This window comes from Athene cunicularia, assembly GCF_003259725.1.
Source record: "Athene cunicularia isolate RWA chromosome 1 unlocalized genomic scaffold, athCun1 chr1_part1, whole genome shotgun sequence".
Taxonomy (NCBI): Eukaryota; Metazoa; Chordata; class Aves; order Strigiformes; family Strigidae; genus Athene; species Athene cunicularia.
Window position 1 is genome coordinate 71234516 of NW_020799091.1, and position 14498 is coordinate 71249013.

At 36.3% G+C, this 14498-nt stretch overlaps 1 protein-coding gene across 1 annotated transcript in view; it reads right to left on the minus strand.

Moving 5' to 3' along the window:
• Positions 1-14498, minus strand: part of HERC2 (HECT and RLD domain containing E3 ubiquitin protein ligase 2) — a 110592-nt gene that overhangs the window by 11673 nt on the left and 84421 nt on the right. Inside the window, exons 76-86 of the mRNA XM_026856588.1 lie at positions 13936-14091; positions 13674-13789; positions 13366-13564; positions 11982-12196; positions 11057-11234; positions 9173-9334; positions 7943-8034; positions 6915-7054; positions 5676-5863; positions 4801-4998; positions 2820-2903 (exon numbers count right to left, since the gene is read on the minus strand). Of these exons, the coding sequence (XP_026712389.1) occupies positions 2820-2903; positions 4801-4998; positions 5676-5863; positions 6915-7054; positions 7943-8034; positions 9173-9334; positions 11057-11234; positions 11982-12196; positions 13366-13564; positions 13674-13789; positions 13936-14091 (1728 nt within the window). The remainder of the gene's footprint in view (positions 1-2819; positions 2904-4800; positions 4999-5675; positions 5864-6914; positions 7055-7942; positions 8035-9172; positions 9335-11056; positions 11235-11981; positions 12197-13365; positions 13565-13673; positions 13790-13935; positions 14092-14498) is intronic.

The window sequence follows — 14498 nt, forward strand, 5'->3', positions numbered from 1 at the left end:
TCTGACCACTCTTTCTGTGAAAAATATTTTCCTAATGTCCAGTCTGAACCTCCCCTGATGCAGTTTAAAGTCGTTCCCTCTTGTTCTATCGCTAATCTCCTGTGAGAAGAGACCACCAGCACCAACCTCTCTACAATGTCCTTTCAGATAGCTGTAGAGAGTGATGAGGTCTCCCCTCAGCCTTCTCCTCCTCAAACTGAACAGTCCCAGCTCCTTCAATCGCTCCTCATATGTTCTCCAGGTCCTTCGCCAGCTTTGTTGCCCTCCTCTGCACTCACTCCAGCTCCTTGATATCTCTCTCGTATTGAGGTGCCCAAAACTGGACACAATACTCCAGGTGTGGCCTCACCAGTGCAGAGTACAGGGGACTATCACCTCCCTACTTCTGCTGCTCACACTATTTCTCATACAGGCCAGGATGCCGTTGGCTTTCTTGGCCACCTGGGCACACTGCTGGATCATGTCCATCCAGCAGTTCTTGACCCAGTAGACCATTCACTCATCCAGGCCATTTTTTCTATGAGAAAACTATGGGGAACTGTGTCAAATGCTTTTCAAAAATCCAGGTAGACAATATCCACAGCTTTTCCCTCGTCCGATAGTTGGGTCATCGTCACAGAAGGAGATCAGGTTTGTCAAGCAGGACTTGCCAACCCATGCTGACTGGGCCTGATCCCCTGGTTGTCCATTATATGACTTTTAATGGCACTCGAGATGACCTGCTCCATGACCTTCCCTGGCACTGAGGTCAGACTGACAGGTCTAGAGTTTCTTGGATCCTCCTTTCTGCCTTTCTTGAAGATAGGTGTCACATTTGCCACCCTCCAGTCAGCCATGACTTCAGTCCTCCAACAGTGTCGCAAACTGTTTCTGTGCATTCTGGCTTTCCCTCATGCTACATTTCAAATCATAAAACATCTGCTCCTCAATTCTTTGCTATAGAAATACCAGGCTGCCACTTGGGTGAGTTGCAGTACAATCATCATGTTATATTTCATTCAACTTGAGCAAGAGAACTACATAAAATTACTGTGTCCTACTATCACAGGGCTCACAATAGAAAAGATCCCAGGCCAAGTAAGTAAGGTGAATGTGATCTACTCTAAAGGAATCTGATCCATGTAAAACTTGACCTCAGGGCAAGGGAATGGTGTTTGGCTTGCTTTTATACCACAAGTTAAGACAGCTATTATGTCCAGTTCTGATGCTTCCAAAGAGACCACTGAACAACAAAGTAAGGTGAGGAAGTATTTTTAAAAAGTCAGTATCTGGAAGACAACTTTAAATTAAAAACTCATCTGTTTGCTTGATATGAAGGAAGATGGAAGTGAATTGACTGTGTATATAAATCGTAAGAAGAGTATTCTGAAAGCAAAAGGATCTTAAAGCCTAGCTGCAGTTAAACTCACAACTGCAAATAAGATGAAAATTCTTAACACTGACAATTAGCTGTTGGAGACTCTGTAAAACAGCTTTGAATCTTCAATTAAATATTATAAAGGATCAAACAGTTTATGAATCCACATTTTCATTCTCTGCAAAAGAAATAGTGACACATACTTCCCACTGTGTAATCAGGCCAGATTATGATAATGGTCTTTTCTAGCCTTCACTTGGCTCAACCCAGGACAGACTTCTGTTACAGCGATATTTCACTTCCCCCAAAAGCTATGAAAAAGGGAAGTTCTGCAGCTACCAGTTCTTTTCTGGAGTTCAAGACAGATTCAAGTAATGAACTGGAATTAACTCAACAGGAAGAGGAGGACACTAGGAAACGGGCCCAAAACCTACTCATACTAGTTTCCTCCTTGAAGCTAAATACTCACACTGCTTTATTGGACTTTCTGAATTCACACACACAAAGTAATGAGAAAATCTCTTGCACTCTCTTCAGCTTCAACTTCCCAAATAATAAACTAAAATAACACATTTTAAGCATATAATATTATCACAAGAAATTTTAAGTGTCCATAAATATGGCCAAGAAGGAGAAATAGGGTCCAGCCACAATACAATGTGCTTCTGTCCATGAAGAAAAAAATTGTCAAAATTTTCACGATTTCTCCATTCTAACTTTACATAGAGTCGGTTTTCTTATTTTTACAATATACAAAAAAAAGAAAACCACCACTAAAGGAAATGAATGCATGAGGATTCTAAGACCAGGGTTCAGTCCATTTAAACAAAAACAGTGTTTTATTATTCTATGTTACAGAAATATCTATAAAAAAAAGACATTTCTGGCCTAAGGCACAACATTACATTTTCTAACGTCAATGGTAAAGAAAAAAAGCCCTTTTGTATCAAAGAGTTCTGCAATCAATATGACCACATGTGATGACCAGAAAAAGACAAGAATTTATCAGCCTTATTTTTAATTATATTCAAGGACTTTTTTTTTTTTCCTTGCCTTTTTTTTACCTTCATGTTCCCTGTTATGAAAGCAACAGCTGAATAATTCATCTGACTGTTTGGAAAGGGAAAAAGAGCATCAGAATCACTACTCTTAAATTGTTTAATGCAGTGAGTTTTGAAAGTGGTTCTTTGTCAAGCAGGATATACTTTCCTCATTAGAATCTGAATTGTTCACTCAATATTTCAACAAGTGCCCCCCTCCCGCAAACTACAGTGCGGATGAAAACACACTGAAAAGAAAATGAGCATTCCTTGCTGTATTCACTTCATTATTTGATTCTCTGATACAAATTCAACTCTTCAGTACAGCTGAAACAAAGGGACTAAACAAAGGGACGTGACAAAGATACAGCACTGTGGGCTAAATATACAGAGACTAAAATCAAAATTTCAGTTTAAGATACCTGTATTCTGTTGAGCTCTACGACTGGCCCATGCTGACGATCTCTCACCATAGTTGCTTGCACAACTTTTCTGAAAGCTGCCTCCTAAAAAAAGAATACAGAAAGTTAAAATAGTGGCAAAACTGCAGTCAAATAAGAAAGCTGCACATATTTCAGATGAACACATACTTAGTTCAACTCAGGAAAAAATAAAGACTCTTCAGCAGAATAGAGAAACTGATCCTGCAATACTATCATTCAGCAATTTCCTTTGAGTAACCCACAAACACTAGTAAAAGTGTAACACCTCTGAGTCCTTCTTTAGAAGAAATGGAAACAAACATCAAATACTTTTGAAATACTAAAAATAAACAAAAGCAACAGAAGATGAAGCTGTGAGATGTTAGTTAAGGATCATGTTATTTGTGCTAATACAATTCAAGTCTGAAACAGTCAGGATACTAAAAAACTGAAAGAAAAAGGGCTCTCCTGTATCACTCAAAACCATGGCTTCAAAGGTTGTATTGCACCCAGATTCAGTGATTACTAAGCAACCAACATGCTGCTGAATGCAGTTATAAATTAGTTTATTCCAGAATAATGTAGGTATATGGACAATAATTAATGTCAGAGAAAAATAATCAAAAAAGCCAAAGATTAGATCATCATGCTATGAAAGGCAATAAACAAACAACAAATACAAACAAAAAATAAAAATTTCCTGCAGATTCAAGTATCTGAGGTTCTCTCACTGAATATTTGGATCTAATTTTACACTGGCAGTTTCAAGCAAGCTTTAAAGAGATTTTTAAGTCTTTAGAACCTCTGAAGGTAAGCTTGACTTAAAAGCCTAGATATAAATATGACACCACAACTTCTGGTGTCTCTGGTTCAATGCTTCCGACATAACATGCCTGATACCACATTTATCTTATATCTGAAGCCTTTCTGTAACTGCTCTGCAGACTCAAAGTAAATTACGTTGAATGTGCCTCCTGCATATCCATTCCTATATGTAACATCAGACTCCCTATTAATAGCACTAACATATAAAAGTGTCATGAACAAAATAGGTATGATTTCCCTTTCTTTTTTTCCAATTTAGGTTTTGATGAAAAATGTGAGGTATTCCCCTGGTCTGTGAAGCATGTATTCTGCTGGATTGCTCTACTACGCAATTTTACTGGAGTCTAGAGAAAGAAACCTTGAGACAATACATGCTAAGGAGTCTAGTTACAGGCCATGTGTCTTATTTAAGGACATGGAAGTGCACTGCAGAGGGAAACTTAACTGCTTCTCTTCTCAAATGGATCTCCCAGCAGATTTTTTCTGTTTATATAAGGTTATATTTTGTTAGACAAGTTACTATGACAGTGAGAAAATTCAGATCCAAAACTGATGATCATACTGAAGGCAAGTCATGTTTTTAAAGGCTTTCCATATCTGAACTTTTGAAGAAACTTGCCTTTTGTGGTAACCTTGAAGCATTATAATTATCTAGCTTTTCTCATGACTTGACTTTACCTACAACTATAAAAATCCACCTTCTTTACTGACTTGAGATTGAATTTCTACGTATTCTGTCTTCACTTTTAGCCCAGTCTAAAACAAATTTGTACCTGCAAAGAGCTTTGGATCAACCAGTATATCACCTGATCATGAGAACTGAAATAGAAAAAAGCAAACAATGGCCATTTCATACCTATCTTACATTTTTTTCCCAGCACAGCACCTACTGAACACTCTAGAAGAACTTGGCTATACTACAACTGAAGATTTACAGTGTAAAGATCAACACACGAAAGCACTATTATGAAGAACTGAGAAAACGTAATAAAAAGAACACATTCACAAAGAAAAGAGTTTACATAATCAGAATGCTAATAGTTGATATACAACTTACAGAACAATTTGAGATGTATAGTTCTATTTTCTTCAGAAACAGTTTAAACATTTCACTTAAAGTGACAAATCACTCCCTTAAAAACATTCTGATAAATACCTTTCCCTGTGATATGAGTATTCCCCGTAATGTGTCAAACCCAACTGAGGGTCCTTGGCCAGTTTCATCAAGTCTTCCTTCAAGATCAAACATTGGAATGCAAGGACAGAAGAGTTCAGAAATGTGATGCAACAGCAGAAGCCTGTTTCTCAGTGAAATGATGGGAATTTCCTGCAGATGATTGTACTCCATAGGAACCTATGATAAGGCAGTGATATGTGAATGTAGTTTAGATGTATCATATACTTTATTTAACAGAACAACAATTTAAAAAATTTATAGGTAAGTTTGTATTAGAAATTCAGATATTCGCTTATTCACGCTGTCAAAACTTAATATATGGAGTTCAGTTGTTTACAAAAGATATTAACAGTATCCATCTAAACTGAAACAACTATTAGGAACATGACTGATTATTCCTGCTATTCCATATTTGACAATATGGAATAGCAGGATTAGTCTCTTTATCCATAAACATTTTACATTTCTGTCTTCACTGCACCCAGGCATTTTAGCTGAAAGACAGAACATTCCAAAAACAATCTTCTGAATGTAAAGCAAGAAATGAAGAACTCCCTTGGAAGGCATAATATTCATAGATGGAATACAGAATTAAAATTCCTGCCAATTTGCAAACTGAGTTACTGTTCTGCATTGGATTAACAACTGAATGAAGAGGCTTTCTCGCCTCAGAAAACTAGAATCCTTCTTTGGAAATACGGAAGTAAAACAAAGCAACTGGCTGAAAATCAAAGAAAAATCAAAGCACACTGAGCTTATGCAGGGATTCAGAAAAGAACTAAGTCTACTGAAAGATCAGTGATAAGCATACTAAGTATGTTTAAAATTTAAATGCAATAAGACAAAAATATTACCTGTGTAGGGAGCTTGCCAGCATTAGCAGGTTTACTGGTTGACCAAGCTAAAGTATGTGCAGAGCCACAGGCCACTCTGTTGATCTTTTTACCCTGAAGTGCTGCAACCAAGCGTGGTCTTTGGATGGCATTAGTTGTTCCATCTCCAAGCTGCCCCTCATCATTATCTCCCCATGTATACACTTCCCCTAAACCAGTAAAAATAAATAATTGTTCTGAAGCTAAAATAAAAGCTTATTGACATTGGGGGTTTTTTTGTGGTGTTTGTTTTGTTTTGTTTTGTTTTTTTTTAAATGAGCATTTATAAATCATTTAACCAAGTGAGGCCTTGGACTGTAATCAAGATTTCTGGGACTGATGTTCATTCTGAAATGCACTATCTAGTGCAGATAAATCTTGAATGGCATGGTTAGGCCCATGGTAGGGGGCCCATATGTAAAGCAGCTAGAGTAAGATGCATTTATTTCCTCATAGTTTGTATAACTTTACAGTTGTTCCAGAAAATGAGGAAATGGTGAAGCAGAAGAATAACAACAGATATACCAGAAACAGCCTGTATTTGATAGGTTCATAGCAAAAAAAAAAAAAAGCTGGTATTAAGAAAAGAATTAGAAAAGGCTTAACATTTTACACGAGACCAAAGATCCTATAATAGGTTGTATTACTAGACAGGACATTAAAATGGGTGCTTATTGTTGCAAGATAATTGGAAAATACTTTTTAAATAGCAACCTTGTTTCTGAGCATTCAGGTTCTGCAGCTATATCCCATTTCACTAGCACATATAAAACACTCAGTGTGCAGACTTGTTAATTACATGTGGGAGTGAGTCTGCTACGAAGATTATTCAGTATCTCAACCTGCTCTGTAACAAGCAATATTGTTTGTGCAGTGCTTCATGTAGCAAGTTAAACACCTTGGCAGGCTCAGAAAACCCTATCAAAAAACCCCAAGTCCATTCATTCTACTGCTTGACCAATCTGTAATTACTTTCAGAGCTCTACATTTTTCTTTGGCCATCAGCATTTATGAAAATGTACTCTTTACCTTTTATTAATTAAAATCTTTCAATTGGTTTTATGTTCTATTTTAAACCAATTACATGCTTGCTGCTCAAGAAATACGTAACATTTGCAAACACAAAATATATCCATGCACATAGAGGACCAGGACACAGATAAAGTTTCATTTGTTTCAAATTCAGTACTGAGAACTAAGTAAATTAGTTGATTTTTATACCATCTTCAGTGCAGCAAACACAGTGCAAAGACCCAGTAGCAATTGCAATGACTTTCTTTCCTTGCAGACCCTGTACTTGTCGTGGTCTTCTAACATGGTCATCAGATCCATGGCCTAACCGATGATAATCTCCTTTGCCCCTGCACAAAGAAGGTAAAACATTTCAAAACTGTGTTTAATTGTGGAAAAAGGGAAACAACAAACTGTGTCTGAAATTTGATCTGTAGATATGTTTGTAAACGGTCCAATACCAAAATATTCTCCAAATATTCAACAGTAAACACCCCTAGTTCATATAACATGGATGTGATTCTGATGATACAGTAAAAATTCTTAAACCCCCAATACGCTGTTCCTACTTATTCTGCATGGGTCCTTTAACCACTTTTGCAGGGGGTTGTTTTGGATTTTTTCCCCTCTTAAAAGGATCAAATGTTAAAAGCATTCATCTGAAAAAACAGTAGGTTTTACCAACCTCAGAGACTGTAACTTTGTACAGTTTAAGGATATCTCTAATGTCATGCAAACAAGGGAGCAGAAGGATGTTGGGAACATATTTTGGTTAGTCTTTTTAAACACTTAAGCCTGGTAGTTTAAACTACAAAATTTGGAATGGCATAGGAATGTTAAAACTATGAACTAAAATCAAGTTCTCAGACTACAACTACACAAGCTAGCCACAATTTTGATAATACAGGAGAATTTTATTTATGCTATCATCTTCCACCCCACATGACACTTCATGTTTATATTCTACTGACATCCTTGGAAATTCTACATCCTGCAGTGGTCAATGCCTGGAATGACAACCCTGTACTTAGGTCTCCAAGACAAAATACTTTGATTTTCATTCAAATAGCACTATAAAATGTTCCCCAAAGTGGTAGATTTTATTACTAATCAAGACATAAAAACTCAAAAAATATTTTCGGGGGGGATCAAAACAGTGAAGACAATACAACACTTAATATCTGTTGTAGACAAGGTAACGCCTAACACTGTCAAATTAACTAATACAAATTAGTTACCACGTATACACTGCTCCAGATTTGGTAAGAGCCACAGAAAATTGTGATCCACATTCTACTTTAACCACTCCAAGGCCTGTGAGGGAATCAATCTAGGAAAATAACATCAAATGAAATTCATGTTAATTAAGGAGGCTATACCTTCATAGACCACACTTCCTTAAGTAAAATATAATGTGCAAGTGTCTGTCTATATGTGTATTTATAAATTAAAATGTGTATGTAAATCATTTACCAGAATACTACTCCTTTCATCTTCCTACCATTTACTACTGAAACATTAAAAAGAAACTCAGATTTGGCAAACCACTGAAGATCATCTCTATGTTTTGCCACCAGTTACTCAGCAACTGCCCCACAGTAGTAATGGTAAGACTCCTGTCTCCAAATACTCAACATTAATCATCTCTAGCTTGTATGACATGTGATTTGGCCTACACAGTACAAACACTCAAACCTCCATTCTTGTTTATTCTGTATAGGTCCTTATGTCACTTCACCATCAATTCTACGAGACTAATAATTGATGAAACATGAACAAGCTATTTTCATATTGTGTTACATCATGCAATAAAATAAATGTTATTTGGGACAGGCTGGTAGACTTTGTCCATTTGGAAACAGAATGGGGACACATGTATCCAGGTAATAAAGTGTGATTGTGGACTAAGAATCTAAAATCCACTGTGCATTAGATATACACAGTGACACTCACATACATTTCTCAAACATAAACAATGTTCTTCTTCATAACATGTGCTGGAATTCAAATTAGATGGCTACATGGATTTCATTTGTAACATATTCCAAGTCGACCATGCATTCATATGAAAGGTTTAATATAAAATAAGATTACTTTTTAATTAATTGATACCCCTTTCTGGAATGAAGTTGTGACTTCAGTAGTATTGTGGAAATTTATTAACACATGAAAACATGAAGATTTCTTTGCAAACATAACATTTTGATAGGAACCAAAATTAAAATGAAAAATAATGCTGGAATGAGCAATGTTCTCCAAAGAAAAAAAAAAACCCTTCAAGTGCAACTTTAACAGTCAGCACAAAATTTAAATACTCATCATCATAGCCTACAAAGTTCATTCTTAACAATCAGAAGAATCTTGAAGTCCCAGGATGGTGGAAGTCTGCACATATTGGCAAATCTGTCTTCAGCGTTCATCATCAACCTTATGTTTCTAATACAGTAAAAGTAGTTACATTCAAATACCTTCATTGGTACTTTACAGCCATCACTGCCTCCTCTCCCAAGTTTTCCATAATCTCCATCACCCCAGGACCAGACTGTATCATCATCAGTCAGGCACAATGTCTGCGCATCTCCACTGCCACAGGCTATGTCAATCACACGGTAGCCTTGGAGAGCTTCCACCTGTAAAGAAATTGCCCATTTTTCTTCACAATATAAGACTCATGTCATTCAGGTTCAGAAAAGATGACAAACCCAACTCAAAGAGGTGTTTCACTGGCACTACAAGTCTGAAGCACCACAGGAACAAGCAAATAAAGGCAACTGAAGGGGCTTCACTCTTTTCAAACCAGCAAAATGAAAACTGATTATGTATTTTCAATACTGGATTATTCTTTTTAACTGGTGAACTAGTTATATGTTTTCTATGAATTGTTTTCCCTGACTTTTTAGGTAAACAAACTTAAGGTTATTGAAGACTATATTCTATTGAAATAATTTCAGGCTCTCTGGGTGAGCATAGTACACAGTAAGAAATAAAAAAAGAGTCTTATTTTCAAATACTCTTTTACTAGTTTACAGTTTTCTAGCACTTGCATCATAATCTGAATTTAATCAACATCTTTTGAAATGCTGCCATCTAGTGATGAAGTATGGCATTCGGATTCACGAAGTTAAAAGGATGGTGACCCACACAGATTGCATCCTCCTCATCCTTACCCCTACTTGAAATAGATTATAGGTCACACAATCCATCATGCAAAGCAGCATAAAACTCACATACTTCAACTCATCTACATATTATCTATTCTCATACCAACCAAGAACACAGAGGAGGGAAAAGATAGATATATATATATATAGATATATAGAGAGATACATATATAAAGATACATAGGAGAGGTGGGTAGACCTTGTTTTTTTGGGGGCAGGGGAACGAGAACATCTGAGTACAGGTGATAAGGTCCCAAAGTGGACTAAGAATGTACAATACCTCATCACACAAATGCAAGAACTGAAAAAAAGTTAATGCTTGTTGTGAATAGAAATATTGGCACAGAGCTATTAATAAAAACAACAAACATTCAGTTTGATTCAACTAATGTAATCTTATCCTTTGATGTATTTTCAGCAAGAGAACACAAATAGCAAAATGAACTCTCATTTCAAAGGCAAGGCAGCTCTCTAAATGCTACTATTCTAACTTAAATCTCTTATATCTAGTTCATGGGAGTACAATGGTCTGAATTAAAACTCATCAGCTAATCAGTATACTCATTCTCCCTACATTCCCTACCATCCAAGTTCTCAGATTTGCCACTGAAGAATCAAATGGAAACAGCTACCTTCTCCATCAATAACTGCTTAATGCCAATTTCTTTAGCAATTAAATACTTCATAATGACTTTGGTTAAATTCTTAATAACTTCAGTAACATCTCAGTATTCAATCATGAAAATTAACAGTATAATTATTATGGCAGAAAGAAAGCAGTTCACAAGCAACTAAGTGGCTATCACTGTAATCACTGGTATATTTTCCAGGAAGTAAAGAATGAGGGGACCCAGTAGACAAGGAGCTCATTTGTTATTTTCAGTGCAAATTACTTCTGTGAAGGGATGGATTTTACTTACTGAAGGGTGGGATGTTTGATTTGGGGTTTCCTTTAAGTCTTCTCTAAAACAAATTCTTTACAAGCCATTTAGTGACCTCTAGAAAAGTTTTGCAGTTCCGTTTTCATTTTATTCTTCCAATCCATTCCTGTTTTCTAAAGCAACTGTTCATTTCTGACAAATACATGCCACCATTTTGCTCTTTTGTTCTTTATATGCAGAAATGCAAACAGTTACGCATCAGAAGGTAAGAACTGGACTAAGACTGTATAGAACTCCAAAGGTTCCTTACCAGTTTAGGTTTTAGTTGGTCTTCACTATCTCCATGCCCAAGGCGTCCATATCTTCCCTTTCCCCATGTAAAAAGGTCTCCTGCAGCTGTAATACATGCACTGTGTGCTCCCCCAGCAGCAATGTCAACCACTTCTATACCTCGCAGAGATTCAATTACACGAGGACGATCACAAGGGCTGAAATTAAAATATTTGTCTTCACAACACTTTTAGAATAAACTACTTAAGTTCACCAGTGTATAGAAAGAGTTTTTTTAAATGAGTACAAGGACACTCAAAATAACTAAGCATTTGCTTTTGCTCCAGTTTAATATACTAAAGATTTCTTTAATTAGTCATTCAGAAATGTTTTTAGAGGCCTATAAAAGCTAAAAGTATTTTACCATACTACAGCATTACAGGTAAGATGAAACTACAAAACCACTTCCATTAAAACTTAGTCAAAGGTAAGCATTTACCCTGGAAAATCAGTTCAATCTAAGATACATTATCAAAATTTCTAGCATAAAGTGTACTGTTGCCTTGCACTTCAGGATTCCTTTTTTTTTTTTTTTTTTTTTTTTTTTTTTTAATCAGAACACTGTTATCCCGTAACGCAAGAGAACTTGAGAACTTCTCCTTTAATGTACACAACAATGCATGTGGAGAACAGAAGCAGAATGGCAGTTTTGCTCCCTGAAGGAAGGCCAGTGGACTTCAGCATTCACAGGTATGTTAGAACACAGTATCTAATTACAGAAATCAGAGTAGCTGTTTAGCTGAAAAATATTTTGCAGTTCCTCAATTTAAAAATGTACATTGCCACATAGCTAAAGAATAACTTCTACATACGAGCATTACTCATCAACACTTCAAATACATAGCAACTATAGAAAGTATCCATTAAGAGTTTTTAAAAATAACATTTCAAAAAGTGTTACTTACCTTCGGTTTCCATGACCAAGTTTACCATCTTCTGCTTCACCCCAAGAGTAAACTTCTCCCTCAGAAGACAATGCCAAACAGTGCTTTCCTCCTGAGTTCACTGCAACTTTCTTTATAAACACATGTTGAATGGACTCCAGCAAAGTTGGAGTAGAAACTGACTCTGTTCCTCCAATTCCAAGCCTACCACCTGCTCCATATCCAGTGGCATACAGCTTTAAAGCAAAGAATAAAATTTAATTTTGTTTGCCTCTTGAAGAACATTCACTAGAACCACAGAGAAGAATTCTTAATGAATCTATACTGGAATACAGTTAAAGGAAAGCCTGAAAAAACAGTTTCTTACATGCCTCTATACCCTGTTCTGAAAAATAAGAAATATTTTAAAATATTTCAGAAAAAAAAATGTGAAAATAGGGCTACATTGCAGTCAATATGAACTGTCACTGACTTAACAGATTTCATTGTAAAAGTATCAAGAAAACACAGCTTTTTGTGATAACATTACAAAATCATCTATCACCTGTAGGTCTTTTTCAAGCAGCACTATTCTAGTTTTCTTTCTTTTGTGGAGCATACACATCTAAACACAGTTGCTTCTTCCCCTTCCATCCCATAAATACAGTCCTTAAGTACTGCTTTTCACTCTCTTTTTGTCTACCTGAAAGTAATTTCTCTCAACAAAATAATGTCAATGTCATTAATCTGTCCTTTACCCTTCTGTGAACCATTAACAAGGATGACACTGACTGCTAAGGAATCATTACAGTATCTCACTAGATGAGTATAACTGCTACTAAAGCCCTAGCTAAACTTCTCGATCACATCCTTAACACAAACTGCCATCTGTATCAAAATAAAGGCATTTTCAAATTCGTGAACTTTTTTTTCCTCCTACACCTTACACTGAACTTCTGTATGGTGCTCCTTTTCACTCAGGATTTAAGCATCTGCAAATTAGATTCTTCAATACCTAACTTACGGGCATCTAGCCAACTGTGAACAATCTCAGGTTCCCATTATACCTTTCTCCCTTCAGACGCACATAATCACCATCACATTTTACTGTCTGTCCTGTTTTCCAGGACTCTGTGAGCACATTACTTGTATCTAGGTTTGTTTTCAAAAATCTGATCACAGTTTTGAATTGAGAACTAAAATACACATCTTATTTTATGCACTTAATGCTACAGTACACTGAATTCCTACACTGCATTTGCAGAGTCGGCATAGTTCAGTTTCCTTAAAAAGTAAAATAGAACAAAACTACTAGTATTAATAATAATAAATCTGAGCTATACGCATTATATTTAGCCAAACCCATCTGACTGAGGATGAAATATTTCAAGGGAGTCTAACAAACATGCATCTATTCTATCCTTACTTTCCCATCAGCAGTCACTGCAAACAGAGTCTGTTCACCACCAATTAATTGCACTGGTCTAAGTGTAGCAAGAGCTTCACATGGAGTTGGGACTTTGACTTTTGCGCCTTCAATCCCACCAAGTTGTCCTCTGTGATTATGACCCCAACCATAAATAGTTCCACTGCCTCCAGCTGAAAGTGTCCAATCATCGGGTCGTCTGTAGAAAATGCAAAACAAAGTTTTAAAGAGTCACCAAAAATACAGTTTATTATTGTACAACAATGAAGCATTACATGACCAAACCAATGACAGTTGAAAGAAATAACCTATTCATCCACTGGACAAGCTGCTCATCCTGTTCTCTCTTAAAAACATCATGGCACTCATGAAGAACATCCATATTTTCATTATCTGCCATTAATTCTCGGATTTTCTTTGCCACCTGTAAAATATTTCGGATTAAATAACATTACTCAATCTATCAGTTATCCCTATCACAGTTGGCATAAAATAACTTCAAACAGTGTATCTTTTCCAGAGAAATATTTTTGTGCATTCCATGAACCATTTAAAATATTCCTGCAGTACCTCATCAAGGAAAAGGCGAGGTAATGGTGTCCTTTTATCAAGAGCCACAGCAACCCTGGATGCCATACAGTATCTCCTGAACCAGGCCCATTTGTGTGTCTCTGCACAGCAAGGGAGTGTGTCCAACTCCAGATCACAAGCAAGAGCCACAAGCACCTGCAGACAACCAAAAATATTTTAGAGATGTATCAAAAATTTGTAATAAAAAGTAATATGCATTTGATGTAGTTGAACAGCTCAATAAGGGCCCAAACACAGTCTCAAAGACATGTAAAGTGCAAGGGACATTAAGAGCCATGTTCATTACCCTCACTGATGAGGCAGCATCAAGTGTACCCACACTATCTCACATGGTTATGTATCTAATTTATTCTTCCAATCCAGAAATTTTCACAACCCCCCCGTGAAAAACACTCCTAGTTAACTTTTCTATATTGAATACCATGTGCTGAACTTTTAACCTCGCATTTCTAAACTGTCTCCTTCCTACAATTAAATCAATTTTCAATTGATTTTCAATTTGATTCAATTTCAAATCAATGTTACTGATGAAAATTTTGAAA